Source organism: Mangifera indica, chromosome 1 (genome assembly GCF_011075055.1).
Source record: "Mangifera indica cultivar Alphonso chromosome 1, CATAS_Mindica_2.1, whole genome shotgun sequence".
Taxonomy (NCBI): domain Eukaryota; kingdom Viridiplantae; phylum Streptophyta; class Magnoliopsida; order Sapindales; family Anacardiaceae; genus Mangifera; species Mangifera indica.
Window position 1 is genome coordinate 3,734,655 of NC_058137.1, and position 16,058 is coordinate 3,750,712.

A 16,058-nucleotide genomic window follows, 5' to 3' on the forward strand; every position below is an offset into this window, starting at 1 on the left:
ACATAATATTATATTTATAAACAAACTTTATATGAAAATGAAGATACAAAAACGTAATTTTATGAAAAGTAATGCTCTCTCTCTCTCTCTCTATATATATATATATATATATATATATATATATATATATATATATATATATATATATAAAATAAATGTATATAATTAGGTGATATTTTATTATTAATTAAAAATTATTTAATTATATTATAATATATTTATATATTTATTAAAAATATATATATATTTAATTGGGAAAAGGATAATTCACCACCTAAATTTTAGTTGAAATTTAAAATTATATCCATGGTAAATAAAAAACCAAAATATCAACTTATAGACTAGCTGTCATCCATATTTTTAGTTAGAGATAACGATAAAATCATTATTTTACCTATAAACATTAAAACTTTGAAATTTTTATCATTTTCTTTCCAAATTTTAAAAATTAACACTTCAACCCATCCTTAAAAAGTCATCCTTAGTTATTCTTTGGAGTCAGAGATTAAAGATCGAAGGAAAACACCGATCATTAGTCAGAATAATGGTGACCGAAGAAGAAAACAAACCCTAAAGATAAAATCTAAACTTTTCAGACTTTGAAAATGAGTCGAAGTATTAGTTAATAAAATCTAGAAAGGAGAAATGATAAGAATTTTAAAGTTTTAAATTTATAGATAAAAATAACGATTTTATCTTTATTTTTAACTAAAAATTTAGATGATAATTAATTTATAGATAAATATTTAAGTTTTTTAATTATCATAAATAAGTTTTTGAGATTAAAATAAAATTTAAGTGAAAAATAACTTTTTTTTGTATATTTAATTTTATTGATTAAAAAAATCCTCACATTTTAACGAATATATCGCTCATATAAACTATATACTCCCGTCAGTCATCACTCGTAGATCGCGCCTCAAATTAAAATTTGTAGTATGACTATGATAGCGGCGTTAGAGTTGGAGATGTGCTTAACTTCCAAATTGACTATTAGGCCTATTGACGTTGAGTTTTCGACTTTTTCTGAAGTGAAAATTCAAGGGAGAGAGACACGACTATGGACTTTCAGTTTCAAAAACAAAGTTAGCCATACTTTTTGTCTTCATCTAACAAGGTTTACAACATTAAAGTATCACAAAACGAATATTCAGACAAAAGCCCATCTTATGTGCCCTTTCCAACTAGTTTCCCTTTGCCCCATCTAAATTTTAATCCAATCTCAATGTTAAGGGTGAAAATTGAAACACGAGTTTTTAAAATTAAAAATAAATGAAAACATGAATTTTTAAACTTTAAAAAAATATATTTTAATATTATTAATAAAATAATAATTTTATCTTTAATTTTAATAAAAAATTTTAACGATTATTGATTTGCAGACGGATGTTTGTATTTTCAAATAACTATGGGTATGTTTTTGAAATTGAATTAAGATTTGGGTGGGAAATAGTTCTATGGCATTTTCTCTTTTAAGGCATTACTAAAAAATGATAAATTTTCGGCTTAATTTATATCTTTTACTGGATTTCTAGATCAATCTAGATTATATTTTTATAATACGTGTCTTCGATATAACAAATTAGCAGACGTGGAAAAAAGTACCACTTCTAACATACTGTATAAAATTATATATCTAAATAAAAGAATTAATGGTCTAAAATTCTTACATTAACAGATTTCCTAGAAGCCTTAACCCACACGGCATGAGCACTTCCTTGACTGAAGACTTAAGACCTTTCAAAAGATTAGATGCAGCCCTGAATTTGCGGCAACATTTTAATTATGCCAGGACTCGACTTGTTTGCTTGTTGAATCTTCCACAAGAGGATTAATATCAATCGTCAGTAACGTATCACCGCACGGCTCCCAACCCTATAAATACCTCCACTTGTGCATCATTTAACTCCAAAGCAAGAGCATACTGAAACCAAACCGAAGCAAAATGGCCATCATGTCTGCTCAACTTATCTTTTCCCTCACCCTAGCCTTCCTCGTCTCCGGTATACATCACATTTCATTTCTTTATTACAGTTCATATATATATTTATGTAGTTGATGAGAGTATATATGTACTGATGCATATTTTGATTGGTTTACTTGCAGGTGCTCACTTAGCAACAGTGTCCATCACAAACAATTGCCCATATACCGTTTGGCCTGGGACTCTTGCCAACGCTAACCAGCCTCAATTAGCAGAAACGGGATTTGAGTTACCCTCCAAAGGAACAAAGACCCTCAACATCCCGGCTCGATGGCAAGGCCGTTTCTGGGCCCGAACCCAGTGCTCTGGCAGCTTCACTTGCGCCACTGCAGACTGCGGCTCAGGCCAAGTCGCATGCAATGGTAAAAGCGCAGTCCCACCGGCATCACTGATGGAAATAACGTTCCAGTCAGACGACGGACAGGATTACTACAATCTTAGTCTGGTGGATGGTTTTAACATTCCTCTTGCAGTTGCCCCACAAAATGGCGCTGGGCCGAAATGTGTCACAGCTTCCTGCTCAGCCAATGTGAACGCGGCTTGCCCAGCGGAGCTGCAATTGAAAGGAAGCGATGGGAGTGTGATTGGTTGCAAGAGCGCATGTGAACAATTTAAAGACCCGAAATACTGCTGCACTGGAGCTTATGCAGAAAATTGCCCGCCGACCAACTACGCTACCTTTTTCAAGAACCAATGCCCCCAAGCTTATAGTTATCCTAAAGATGACGCGAGTAGCGTTTTTGCTTGCACTTCTGGAGCTAACTACGCCATTACTTTCTGCCCATGAGGATGAGGGAGACCCTGAAACTCCTTGATATTATATACTAGAAAACTTATGTACGACAAAATAAAACTCAGTGCTGTTCTGGACTATCCGGATAATTTTCTTTCGAGAATTATTGTTATATGTAATAACTGAGGAAGAAATAATAAATAATTCTCATTATACTTTACATTTATGTCCATGTTTGTGCTTTTGCTCCTGTCTTGTCAATGGCCGATGGCATTGACAAGATTGCCCAACTGAAAAAAAAACATGAATGTCAAAAATAATGTATATTGACGAGACTGACCTGTTCTATATGTGTATTAATTGTCCTCTTTCAAATTATCCTTCTCAAATGTAAATATATCAATAAACCCCCAATTATAAATGCAAGGAGGCAACTAGTTATATTCTAAGTAACTTTCTGTCCAAGTTGATTTCTCACTTTAGATTTATTTGTTTCAATATTTCATATGATTTCAGTCCGGGTTATTTGAATCTAATGGCCTAAATTGTATACGCGAAGTATACTTTCTTTGAATTGAAATATAAGTATTATTCGTTCTATTTGAAAAGTAAACTGAGTAATAAATTAGATTGTAAAAAAAGTCTTGTTTCTGCAGATTTTTTTTTTTTTTATGTTTTTTGGAATTTTTTCTGAATGTAAAATGTGATTTTAGAAGAGGCACATGAAGATCATTATGAGTAAAATTATCATACTAAATGCTTCAAGAACTTGGGATAATTTTGAAACTGTGTGAATGTGGATGTTATCAGCCAATAGCTGTTGAGAGAGAGCCATAGTTAATTTCGTTAATAGCTTAGGATGAGCTGTAGCTTAACAAAACCGCATCAAAAAGGCAGAGAAAGGAGGAGAGAGATCGAAGGTAACCGAGGTTATTTACAATTTGATAATTTTGATTTGGGAAAATTTTTTTAAACTTTCTTCCAATCTCTCTGAAGATTTTCACACCTAAAGCAATGGCGAAGAAGACAACCCACATGAACAAGAGGCAGAAACTGAAAGAGATTGATAACATACCAAAATATTCTCATCAACCCAGAAGCCCTGCACCCAAACGTCGTCGTACTGACTTCTCTGTCTTCTCCAATTCTTCTTCTCTCTGCAATTCAGGTCTCTCTCTCCCTATTTTAATTGAATATGGTTTAATTTCATTGGAATTGGCTTAGCCTTTCTTCAAATGTGTGTTGCTTTTGTTATGGATTTTTCGTTCGTTTCTTTTTTTGTGATTTTGTAACATTGATGATTTATTACCCATCATTCAGTTTTCTCCAATATTAAAGTGCAATAATGTAGTAGCTCATTAATTTTCTGCTTTAGGTGACTGATTACAAAGGCTATGCGGTTCGGTTGAAACCCCAACCTACATTGTGATCTGATAAATTTTCTTAGTTTCATTGAACTAGAATTGTACTTCACTAGGTATAGAAAGATATGGCTGAGATACAATGAAACTTAAATAGAGTTGATTGGTAATTTTACATTGAAATTATGTTGTTTATTTTGATAAGTGGGCAAAATAACTTATCAAAATAAACAACGGCTAGCCATGAAGAATGAGCTTTTGATGCACTTTTCTTAATGTCATTTGATGTAAGGTTTGTTCAAGTATGCGAATCTGACACACTTTTTTTTTTTTTTTTTTTTTTGCATCTTTGCACAATTTATGAATAGGTTACTTACTGGGGCAATCCTCAGTTCAAGATGGATTGTCCTGTGCTACCATAAGCAGTTCAGCTGATGGGCAGGATAATAGGAAAATGATGCTTGAGCTCTCTTCGGCTCGCTCCTGCAAATCCCAGGGTCAAGGAGATAAATTATTTTCTAAATTCTATAAAGCTCCAGCAATGGAAGCAGAATCAGTTGTCCATGATGCAGTAATTGACCTTTGTGGTGACAGGTTTGTTGAGTTGCTATTATGTACTGAGACCTTGCCATGCAGGATGTTGTCAGTTTGAGTCCTTTTTTTCTCAAGTATTTACCTTTTATTTCTCTATGATATGTAGGAAACTTGGCAAAGAAATAAAGGATAATGAAGAGATATTGGATATTTCCCCAAAGAGAACACAAGTTCTAGAAAAAATTGGAGTTTGCTTAACTCCTGGAAAAGTGGTATGGGCTAAAACAGCTTGCCAGATGTGGTGGCCTGCTGAAGTAGGTTACTCTTTTCTTGTTGCACCTCAGTATGAACTCGGAATTATTTATGTTCATTTCTATTTTGACAATATTTATATTCCTTTTTAAAAATGATATAATGTGCTAACCCTTGAAGCCTTGCTCTTAAAGTTAGTTGCATAAACATCTTAAAAATTAGACATTAAGGAGGACTGAGATATTGCTTTGATTTTTCTCAAATGTGGACTCAAAGTGAAGATCTCTTTATTACGAGTGTTAATTCGATATTAATTACTTGCCTCAATGTTGAGTTGCAATTTCATTGGGGAAGTTCATGTTTAGGTCTGCATCGGAGATCTGACTATGTTCTGCGTAATTTATGGGATCCTTAAAAACTTATTTGACTTTTAAAAGACTTTAATGCATTTGAATGCCGTTTTTGTCATTATTGATGATTAAAATTCTTGAATCCATCACATGTGAGCATTTTACATGATGGAAAATTCTGTATCAGATCATCAATAGGATCCTGTTTATGTTTTCAGATCATTGAAGAGAAATCTCTTTCTATTAATTCAGCAAATCAAGGGAGTGATGGACATGTTTTGGTACAATTTTATGGGAACTGTCACAGGTAAGATTCCTAAACACTGCTTTTTTTATGTATCTTGAAAATTTCTTGTTCTGGGCATTGTATAAGCTAAAATATTAGTGAATTGCTTTTCAGTGCTTGGGTTGATCCAGCTAGAGATGTTTCAGAGCTTGAGGATGTGAGTATATAGGTTGCATTTGGCTATCCCTAAATATGAAGCCAACTTTGTCCCTTACTAAGCTAATTACATTCAACTTAACAACGGTTTAGATTAGTCACTCCCCCCATTTGTGTCAATGTGTAATATCATCTGCATGATCTTTAATCTTTTCCAGAGCTTTGAAGAAAGGTGCCTCAACTCTTCGGAAAATTTTCAAGATGCTTTAAAACAAGTACTTGCTGATCCCTAATGAAATTGCAATGATAATTCCATGATTACTGCATTTTGCACCATGTCAATTGTACATTTTTTTGTTCTGTTGTATTGTTTGCAGGCCTTGTTACAGAGGAAGGAACATATAAGTTCATGCCGAGAGTTTCTTGCAAGCCCTGATAGGTCCAATCTCTCAGTTCAGCAAGACCAGTTGTCTGGTATGCAGTTTGACTTGATATCTGTGTGATGCTTTCTACCTTAAACTATATCTGAAAAGTAAAAAGAGTTTCAGAGAGTATCACAAAGTTTAATATGGAAGATAACATCACACTGTTTATAACAGTTTCTTGTTTGCATTAATGAATTTTGTATAACATTACAACTGCTAATTCTACAAGCACCCATTTATATTACCTTCTTTTTATTTTTTTCATTTTTATAAAACTATTCTGTTAGGATCCCAAGTGCAAGGTATGAGACTTGAATCCTATATTGAAAAGTATGAGCAACTAGTGTGGGGTTATGGTCTTGGGCTCTCCCATCTCAATAGTTAGCTTTTGAGGTGTGGTTCTCCTAAGGTTCGTATCATTTGGTATCAGAACCATACCATGTCTCCCAGTTGCAATCGTGCGGCGCGGGTGGTGACGCCGGCATTGCAGTGTTCGCCTGGGGTTAGCAAGGAGCTAGCGCACAACCAGCTCGCGTGGGCGTCGAGACTGCGGAGCGTGGTGGTATATTAGGATCCTAAGTGCAAGATATGAGATTTGGATCCCACATTGGAAAGTATGAGCAACTAGTGTGGGGTTTATATGACCTTGGACTCTCCCATCTCAATAGCTAGCTTTTGAGGTGTGGTTCTCCTAAGGTTCGTATCATATTCATATTATATGATATAATTGCATCCCATTAGCTGCTGCGTATGTCAGTTTTAGTTGGGGTACAAGTGATTTTGCTAGTCTTCATTTCACTTTTCAAGAAGATAGTTACATGCGTCCTTTTCTCCCATTGCCATACTGATTTTGCAGCATCTTGTTTGCACAGGTAAATGGACTTCATCAACTTCCAGTGGATTGGTTACCAATCTCCCTAAAAGAGGTAAAGAAAAGAGAGAAAGGAAGCCGAAAATTCATTTTGATGTAAGTGGCCTTCGTAAATTTAGCCTATCTATTGACTATTGTGACTACTTAAATGGTAGCATATTTACAGTTTGTTGACAATCCCTTGTAGGAGGTGACATTTCCACTAAAATCTTCGAGGAAGATCCGCAGGTTTAAGATAATGCGGTACCTTGGTCTCATAGCTCCAATTGGTTCTCCATTTTCTTAGTTATGCATATGGAATTGGGTAGTGTCAATTGTTTGTTATCAGTTATAGCAATTTTGTAGGTGAAGAAACTTTCATCTTTATTCATCTCATCTGTAATCAAATGCTGTTTACTCCTCCATGTTTATATCATCAGTCCCATTCGGGCAATACTTAAAAAGGTTTTGGACCGTATTTAGCTGCAGTCCCCTTGCTTAGTTTATGTTTATGTTAAATATTTAAATTAAACAAGCCTTAATATTTAGATACTTATTTTGTTTATATTAACAATGTTAATTACAATGAAATGGGTAAATGCTAATCCAAAATATATTTAGGGTATGAGTTTCAGCTTAGAAAGATGTGAAAACGAAATGATATAATAATGTTAACTTTTAAATAATTTATCAATTAACGTGTCTTACAAGGAAAAGCACTATTTCCCACCCATTTTTTTGGTTTATCTCAAACTCATACCCACGGGAGATGAAAATCTAGTTTTTCCACCCATGACCAAACTGTCGTCCAATTTCTCAGTTAAGAACAGGGGTAAAATCGATATTTTACTGTTTATATTAAAAAGTTATAAAGTTATTATGTTTCATCCTCTTTAGGTTTTAAAAACTAATATTTCATCTTTAACCAAAGTTTTTAAACTTTGAAAACTAACATTTTTACCCAAATCCTAGGGTTTTCATGTTTTTCAAAACACAGCCATCCCCCATAATTTTCAAAAATAGCAGTTTCACCCCCATTCTTTAATTTCATCTTCCGACGTCGTCACCGGCCTCCTCCTTCTCCTGGTGCGACGAAGAGATCTTCATCTCCTCATCGCACCACTGTGCGACGCAGAGATCTTTTTTCGTCACTCCACCCAGATGACAAAGGACGACGTTTCGTCGTCCTTCGTCGCTCGTCGAGTCGTCTTGATGCGACGACGAAGGAAGACGAAGCGTCGTCCTTCGTCTACTCTTACAGATCTGGACGACGCTTCATCGTCCAAATTTGGGCGACGAAGGGTTGTCCTTCGTCGTCCTTTGTAGTCGGAGATACGAGATCTGTGGAATGCGTCGGCCGTCGGTGGTGGTCGGAGAAGGAAACAAATCTTAGGGGTGAAATCTAAACTTTTTAAACTTTGAGGATGAGTTTAGTTGTCAGTTTTTAAAACTGGAGGGGGAAAATGGTGAAAATTTAAAGTTTTAAGGTTTTAAATAGTAAAATGTCGATTTTACCCCTATCCCTAACTGAGAAATTGGATGACAGTTTAATCATGAGTGGAAAAACTGGATTTTCATCTCTCGTAGGTATGAGTTTGAGATAGGCCTAAAACATGGGTAGGAAATAGTCCATTTCCTTGTCTTACAATATAGTTTTGTGTATACATGTGAATAAGACTATATAGTCTTAAAATAGGGATATTAATTAAAATAGACAAAAATTTTTCCGCTTATACCTTTTTAGGCAAACGTACAGTAGTTTTACTTTTATAAGCAAATTTTTGTGTAATTCCAAAAATACCCTCCCAGCCTTGTATACGTAGGCACTGGAAGAAAGGTTTGAGTGCGTGGGTGCGTGCGGAGTGCGCGTAGAGTGCGTGAGTGCGTGTGGAGTACGTGGGTGCGCACAATGCGTGTGCAGTGCGCGCACTGTACACAGTGCACTGTACACAGTGCACTGTACATATATATATAATATAATATTATTATATATATTTATTATATTATAATATTATATATATTTAAAAATTATTATTATTATTATTTATATATATTATATTAAATATTTAATATATTTATTTATTTATTATATTTTTTTATATTATTTAATATATATATATATATATATATATATATATAAAAGAAAGGGTGCGCGCACTGCGCGCGCACCCTCACACTTTGTTTATATATATTAATCAGGGTGCGCGAACTGCTCACGCACTGCGCGCACCACGCACGCACTCACGCACTCAAGTTTTCCTTCCAGCGCCTACGTATACAGGGCTGGGAGGGTATTTTTGGAGTTACAAAAAAATTTGATTATAAAAGTAAAACTACTGTGCGTTTGCCTAAAAAAATATAAGCGAAAAAATTTTTGCCTATTTTAATTAATATCCCCTTAAAATATTTAAAGTGTAATAATTTTAAAATATTTAAGGGTATATGTGAAAATATACGAGACTAAATGAATACAACTGAATAAATCCATAACTGACCAAAACTCTCATGATTGTGCTTTGTGGTGGATAAAAATTTTGTCTTATCTTTATCAATTTTCGGGACTTTGGTTGATTGTTGAAATCACGAGATGTGAAATCAAGGGAAGACTGCAAGACGAATGGGCATATGAAGCAAAGACTAGAAAATTAAAAAAAAAAAAAAACTCAAACTAAATAGTTCTTATGTTTCCTATTATATTAACTTGATAATAATCGGTTATTGTAATTTTTTATAATATAATAAATCAACAAAAATAGTGCCAATTAAAAAATAAACTCTTATTCGCTCGGCCAAACTCAATCTGAATTTCTAAATAAATTATAACTATTATCAAAATAATACTTTTTTAATATTGGAAAAAATGCTAGAATATCAGAACAAATTCTACTACAAAAGAGTGGTCAGCTGCGGAAGGAACTGCCGTTCATTACAAAGATCGACACGTTGTCATCTCGTAAAATACCAATCCCGCCCTTCACTTTTATTTTTGCGCGAACCCTGGATTTACAAAATTTTCACCAAAATCGTTTACTCATTTCCCGCTGTGCTAATATAAAATCTCAACCATCCAGTTCAGTATTCTTAAAACTAACGGCATCTAGCGCTCGATCCGCGCCACTTAAATTCAGCCAATCATATCCCTTTCCAGTCCTCTATATATATGAAAGCCAATCACAAACAAAAATAAACGCAAATCTCTCATACAGTCTCTTCTCTTCAATTTTTTAAGTCTTTAAGCGATCCAAATTCCAAATGGCCCCGAAAGCCGAGAAAAAGCCCGCCGAGAAGAAGCCCGCGGCTGAGAAGGCTCCCGCCGAGAAGAAGCCAAGAGCCGAGAAAAAGCTTCCTAAGGATGCGGCGTCCGCAGACAAAAAGAAGAAGAGAACAAAGAAGAACGTAGAAACCTACAAGATCTATATATTCAAGGTCTTGAAGCAGGTCCATCCTGACATCGGGATCTCCAGCAAGGCCATGGGCATTATGAATAGTTTTATTAACGACATCTTCGAGAAATTGGCGCAGGAGGCATCTCGTCTCGCCAGATACAACAAGAAACCTACCATCACTTCTCGCGAGATTCAGACTGCGGTGCGGCTCGTACTGCCTGGTGAGCTGGCAAAGCACGCCGTGTCTGAGGGGACCAAAGCCGTCACTAAGTTTACTAGCTCTTAGGGTTTGACTGAATTTAGGGGTTTTATGCTTAGTTTGTAACTGAACTGCGTTTCTAGGGTTTGATTAGTACCTTACTAGTCTTCTTAATGCTTGTAATTTTCAATTGGATGTTCGTAATTAATGAAATTACGTCTGTTATTAATGATTGGTTTGTTTCTCGGGTTTTCGACACTAATGATATGTTGCAGGTGGGTTGGAAGTTTTCAGAAAACGAAATGGTTTATTTTGAAAATTAAGAGTCTCTTCATTGAAAAAAGAAAGTTAGGTTAGACTTTCGTTTGAACAGGAGATCTTTGAATCTTAGTTGCCAATGCTTAATCTTATCAGATCTCCTTTACTGCGGTAATTGCGGATTTTTATATCGAAAAAAAGTTGGAAAAAAGGGCTGCTTTCAGGAAACCAAATTACCAAAGTTTTCATAGGGCCGGTCTTCGGTTTGATCGGTTGGATCAGCTGTTAGACCGCAAAAATAATATTATTTAAATATACATTTTACAATATAACATAAATATATTTGTGGTCTGACCTTATTTAAATATTAAGACAACAATGTGTTGGGTCAATTGGGTCTTATTCTCATTGCGTAAAATAATTTAACTCAGGTCAAATTACAATTAATTGGTTTATATTTTTAGAAGGCTACCTATGGATTATTTCTAATTTAAGTTTTTAAAAATATATTTATGAGATTTAAAAACTTTAAAATCTCATATATGAGTTAATTTTTGTTTAAAATTTTAATCAGAATTAAGATGAAGATAGTTATTTAATAAAAAATTTAAAAAATTAAAGTTTTATTTATTATTATTTTTAGTTTAAAAATTTTATTATTCTTTTCATTTAAAATTTGAAAAATCAATATTTTTCATTTAAAGGTTTTAAATTGTCGTTGGAGATAATAAAATTCATTATTTTTAGTGATTGTTTGCAAATTTTAAAAGAGAAATATTAATTTTTTAAATTTTGGATAAAAAAATGTTAAATTTTCAATTTGAAAAGGATAAATTTAATAAGCTGTGGTTTTTTAAATTTTTTTGTTAAATAATATTTTTTTAATTTTTATTGGGATTTTAAACAAGAGTTAATTTATTATGGGATTTTAATTTTTTAAAATTTTATAAATATAATTTTAAAAATACATAAAAATTCGAATGGAAAATAGTCTTTATACTTTTTTAGAATTATAGATGTTTATCAATAAACACGGTAGGATTTTGCAGTTATATTTTATCATTATCAATTTTAAGTTTAATTTTTGGAAAAATATACTTTACATTAATAATATTAATTAGGATAAAAATCATATAATTTTTCTAATGTTTATCAAAATATAAATATAATTATCTATCTTTAACGGTAAATTTCGGTGGCACATGAGACAGAGAGAGAGTTATGTTCAGGCATTTTTACCATATGGTATAATTGGAACGCGGGTGTAATTTGTAGAAGTAGAATTTAGAAGCACCAACCGTACGATTTCCAATTTCCGTTTCTCTATCTTCCTTCTCATCTTTTCTCGCCCTCTTCAGTCACCTTGATTTATTATGGCTTCTTCAAGTTCAGGAATCCCCGTTCCGGCTAAAGGTTATTCCAATATCAACCTTCGTTTTGATGTTCATATTATTCTATTTCATGATCCAATCACACTTCCTTTATTTCTTGCAGAAGCCATTCAGGTCCTGGTCTTATCACTCGCAGATGAATCTCCTCTCGTTAGACGGGAATCCATGTCGTCTCTCAAAGATATCGTCGCCTTGTATACTTCCTTCAATTCTTCGATTCTTTAATTATCTCTTTACCCATTTCACTAATTTTCATTCTCTTCAATTTAATTGAATTGCAGGAACCCGCTCTTGGTTCTTGATTGCTGCTATGCTGTTTCTAAAGGAGGACGTCGGGTACGACTCTTTTTTTATTTATTATTATTTTTATTTTTTAAAATTTTACTTGTAATCTACAATTAAATCTTAGGTTTTGTAAAATGTTTTCAGCGGTTTGGGAACATGGCTGGGATATTTCAAGTAATGGCAGTTGGGATTCGTGCATTAGATAAAAAAGATGTTGATCCAGCTTTCATGGCCAAGCTCTCTAAGATTGCCACTGCCGAGATCATCTCTTCCAAGGTTCTCTACCTACTCACCATTTCATACTTCGTTAATTTTTCAGTATTTAAGTCCTTATAGGTTTCATTGGTGGGAGAATTAGAATTTACTTTAATAATTTCTTGTAGTAAATAAATCAGTTACTAAGTTGTTCTCTTGTATTTCAAGTCGTTGGAACTTAAAATGGAGGTTAGTTAATAAAAGAGGACCAACAGGTAATTATTAGAACAAAATAAAAGTATATATATTAAAGGAATATGGCCATACAAACTATGCTGTTGTTGACTATGTTAGGATTGGCCTTTTCTCTCTCGATTCAAAAGTGATTGGGCCTCCAATGATGGAGGTCAATGCCTTTCACCTTCAACATTGCACTCTTTGGCCGTGTTCTAAGAGTTGTTCACTTGAGCAGAGAGGCCTTGTTACATCATGCCAAAATCCATACTCCAACGTGACGTTCCACAATTGATCCCATGACCTTATGCTGCAGACATTTCTGGGACTTTAATACCACTTCTGAGGATCAAGCTGTGCAATCTTAATTGAAAGCTGAATGGTTTTTGTAAAGGGAGGCTGAAAGCCATTTAATTCAACATTAAAATCTGTGGACATGTTTTAAGAGCTGTTAACATTAGTGGAGTGGCCTTGTTGCATTTAGTTAGGGCTTATGCACTGGTTAAGGTCAATGACAAGCCAGGATTTTGTTTTGGTGGGGCCAACTTACAACAAAAAAATTGGAACTATATGCTGATTGGCAAAGGGCTGCTGCATAACTGATGTTTTAGTATTGGACAAATGTCTCGCATCCTAGCTTTTACTTTGGGATTTTCTTTGTCATGCTTCTTTGTTTCTACGTGCATCTTTCGACATTTAATCAATCCATTTATGGATCACCTCGTTTAAATTCATTTCACTTTTCATTGATGTAGGAACTAAATGCTGATTGGCAAAGAGCGGCTGCTGGGCTACTTGTTGCAATAGGCTCACATTTGCCTGACCTTGTAAGTATTTGCCGTCACTTTGTCCTTTGTTAACACAATAGCTTAGTTGATGTAAATATAATCCTGCGAAGTTACTCTACATGCCCTAGTACCCCAGGACGACTTGTGGTGGCTTTTTTCTGGTTTGTATCTCTTCAGATGTTTGTTATCTTAGAATGAGGAAGAGCAATATTATAAGCACACATTTTTGAGTATACAATTGGGTATATAAATGATGTATCATTATGTGATTAAGTGTTACATTATTCTTAATTAATAATTACCTAATCACATGATGACACATCATCTGTGTACTCAAAAGTGTGTGCACATAGTTCTATTGGAACGAGGAAATGTTCTTTATTACTTGCCATTTTTTTCTTCAAGATCACTATTCTTTTTTAATTTAAAAAAAAATTGAATGCTCGCTAGAATGTATCATCATGAGTCACATGATTGATAACAAAGTAAATAGTTAACAATGTTAAGTGAAATTTTAAGACTTATAGCAAATTAAATTGATTCAAATTAGAGAGAAGAAGGACACCATGAGAATAAGAAAGTAATAGATACACTAAGAAAGAGTAGATATATAGAAAAGTAAAGAGTTCTAACAGAGAATTTACTATGAAAGTATAGACAAGTTTAAGAAATTAAAAAAATGAATTAACTTCTGCTCTTACAAGACAAAATTTGTTTGTCATAAGAAAAGATTAGTGGGGTAGCAGTGGAAAACAACTCTCTGAGGCATATTTGTGCTTCCAAGAATTACAAAAGGATTGGTTAAGTCTGTCCACACTGAACTTGACATGCTTTTGCTGCTGTCTATAGCATACCTTTGTGTTCACATTTGATGAATGATAGTTGAATTTGAAATCATATTGTCTTATTATTTTAACTCAGAGGGTCAGCAGTTGAAATTCTATTGTAAAATAATGTCAAACAACATTTTAGTAATCTATGTTGCAACTAAAGAAATTAAAAAACTGGATTGTGAAAGGTATAATTTAATAAAGCTAAATGGTAGTACTGTTTGTTTAGTGTTTAATAGTTCTATTGGCATCTCACAGTTTATGTTTTTTTATGGATGTGTTGGATTTATTATAGTCACCATCTTTGTATAAAGTTGGATAGCTACTTAAAGTTTTATTTTGGGGGGTGGGGAAACAATACTGAAATTCATTTATTTACAATGAAATTGTTGCTTGAATTAGTGTCTAAAGATTCTGTGAAATGGCTTATAACTTTTGGATTATTCTCTTAATGTATTCTTTATTGACATTCTCTATATCAAAACACTATGCATTGACATTGTCACTCTTTCTACTGCTTTTGTTGAATCTGTCTGTTGCTGGATTGCTTCTGCTTTTGGCAGATGATGGAAGAAATATTTCTCTGTTTTTCTGGGGCAATATCAGCTTTGCCAGCTATGGTTCAAATACTTGCAGACTTTGCCTCTGCTGATGGTTGTCATCTGAATTCTCTTTTCTTCATGTTTATTGTTTGGTTGGATTCCTTTTGTGTCTGCTTTGCTTTCTGAAACTAATTTATTGCTTGTATTTTTATAATTCAATCAAAGCTTTACAGTTCACTCCACGACTGAAAGGTGTCCTGTCACGAGTTCTGCCTGTACTTGGAAATGTGCGAGATGTCCACCGTCCGATATTTGCAAATGGTATGTTCAATGAACATTTCCCCCATTGTTGGATATGTGCAATTTGATATTGGTGTGATTACATATCCGGTAAGCCAGAGCATGAAAGCTGGTTTTAACGTACCTAACTCTCATTTTTGGTGACATAATTGTTGTGGATTTCCAGCATTTAAATGTTGGTGCCAGGCTGCTGGGCAATACAGTCTTGATTTCCCTTCACATTCCTTTCTTGATGGTGACATCCTGTGAGCTCAATGTTCTGTTTTGTTTTACTTCTCAAGTGCCCCTATATTACAATCACTTAAATGTACTAAATGTTTCCTGTGGTGTAGGTCATTTTTGAATTCTGCTTTTGAGCTTTTATTGAGAGCTTGGGCAACGTCACGGGATTTTAAGGTTTGCTTGAATTTTTTTTCTTTTCTCTTCTTGTGTTCTTTTCTTCATTACTTTCTTTTTTCTTTTTTGCTTTGTTACAACTATTTTGTTATTGGATGTTTTTCCATTATTTATATATGTGTTTTCTTGGATTTTGTTTTTTAAGCTAGAGCAAATAGACAACATTATGGCTTTTTAGGACTTCTTGATGTGATTGCTAATAATTGCTTCTAGAATATAATTGTAATTTAATTAGCAACATCTTGCCTCTTCCCATCTATACTCTTGGATGTTCTTGCATATTGTATGAATTGTGCTACTCATTGTATATGTGCTTTTTGTTTGGATTAAAAAGAATTGAAGTAAAGAAGAGAAGTTTAAAAAAATAAAATATGAAGAAGATT

The 16,058-nt window shown here is 33.7% G+C and overlaps 4 protein-coding genes across 11 annotated transcripts in view; all 4 read left to right on the top strand.

Annotated features, from left to right (window-relative positions):
• Window positions 1–1,842: 1,842 nt before the first annotated feature.
• Window positions 1,843–2,937, top strand: LOC123220342 (thaumatin-like protein 1b). The gene is made up of 2 exons (XM_044642538.1): window positions 1,843–2,003; window positions 2,107–2,937. The coding sequence occupies exons 1-2, from the start codon at window positions 1,946–1,948 to the stop codon at window positions 2,769–2,771; spliced, it is 723 nt and encodes a 240-aa protein (XP_044498473.1). The 5' UTR covers window positions 1,843–1,945; the 3' UTR covers window positions 2,772–2,937.
• A 140-nt stretch (window positions 2,938–3,077) lies between these two features.
• LOC123220325 lies at window positions 3,078–7,359 on the top strand. 3 transcript variants are annotated; one of them, XR_006503033.1, is made up of 11 exons: window positions 3,078–3,637; window positions 3,714–3,885; window positions 4,447–4,672; window positions 4,779–4,926; window positions 5,433–5,521; window positions 5,615–5,657; window positions 5,815–5,871; window positions 5,974–6,070; window positions 6,452–6,717; window positions 6,894–6,988; window positions 7,080–7,106. XR_006503033.1 is itself a non-coding variant. In XM_044642515.1 (10 exons), exons 2-10 carry the CDS (start codon window positions 3,732–3,734, stop codon window positions 7,176–7,178), a joined length of 1,008 nt encoding a protein of 335 aa, XP_044498450.1. In that variant the 5' UTR covers window positions 3,078–3,637; window positions 3,714–3,731; the 3' UTR covers window positions 7,179–7,359. The 3 variants fall into 3 exon arrangements, 2 of the variants coding, with proteins under 2 accessions (XP_044498450.1, XP_044498457.1); XM_044642515.1 differs by lacking the exon at window positions 6,452–6,717 and having other exon boundaries at window positions 7,080–7,359; XM_044642522.1 differs by lacking the exon at window positions 6,452–6,717 and having other exon boundaries at window positions 4,779–4,884; window positions 7,080–7,359.
• A 2,676-nt stretch (window positions 7,360–10,035) lies between these two features.
• Window positions 10,036–10,685, top strand: LOC123209658 (histone H2B.3-like). The gene has a single exon (XM_044627788.1). It carries the CDS (start codon window positions 10,124–10,126, stop codon window positions 10,541–10,543), a length of 420 nt encoding a protein of 139 aa, XP_044483723.1. The 5' UTR covers window positions 10,036–10,123; the 3' UTR covers window positions 10,544–10,685.
• A 1,282-nt stretch (window positions 10,686–11,967) lies between these two features.
• Window positions 11,968–16,058, top strand: part of LOC123200447 (protein SHOOT GRAVITROPISM 6) — a 29,795-nt gene continuing 25,704 nt past the window's right edge. For 4 of the 6 annotated variants that reach the window (XM_044615674.1, XM_044615817.1, XM_044615735.1 and 1 more), the window contains exons 1-9: window positions 11,968–12,127; window positions 12,209–12,299; window positions 12,387–12,441; window positions 12,535–12,666; window positions 13,575–13,646; window positions 15,001–15,091; window positions 15,205–15,300; window positions 15,446–15,524; window positions 15,612–15,675. In XM_044615674.1, coding sequence (XP_044471609.1) covers window positions 12,088–12,127; window positions 12,209–12,299; window positions 12,387–12,441; window positions 12,535–12,666; window positions 13,575–13,646; window positions 15,001–15,091; window positions 15,205–15,300; window positions 15,446–15,524; window positions 15,612–15,675 — 720 coding nt within the window. In that variant the 5' untranslated portion in view covers window positions 11,968–12,087. Of the gene's footprint in view, window positions 12,128–12,208; window positions 12,300–12,386; window positions 12,442–12,534; window positions 12,667–13,574; window positions 13,647–15,000; window positions 15,092–15,204; window positions 15,301–15,445; window positions 15,525–15,611; window positions 15,676–16,058 lie in introns of those variants that run through there. The other 2 variants (XM_044615886.1, XM_044615968.1) reach the window with 2 other exon arrangements.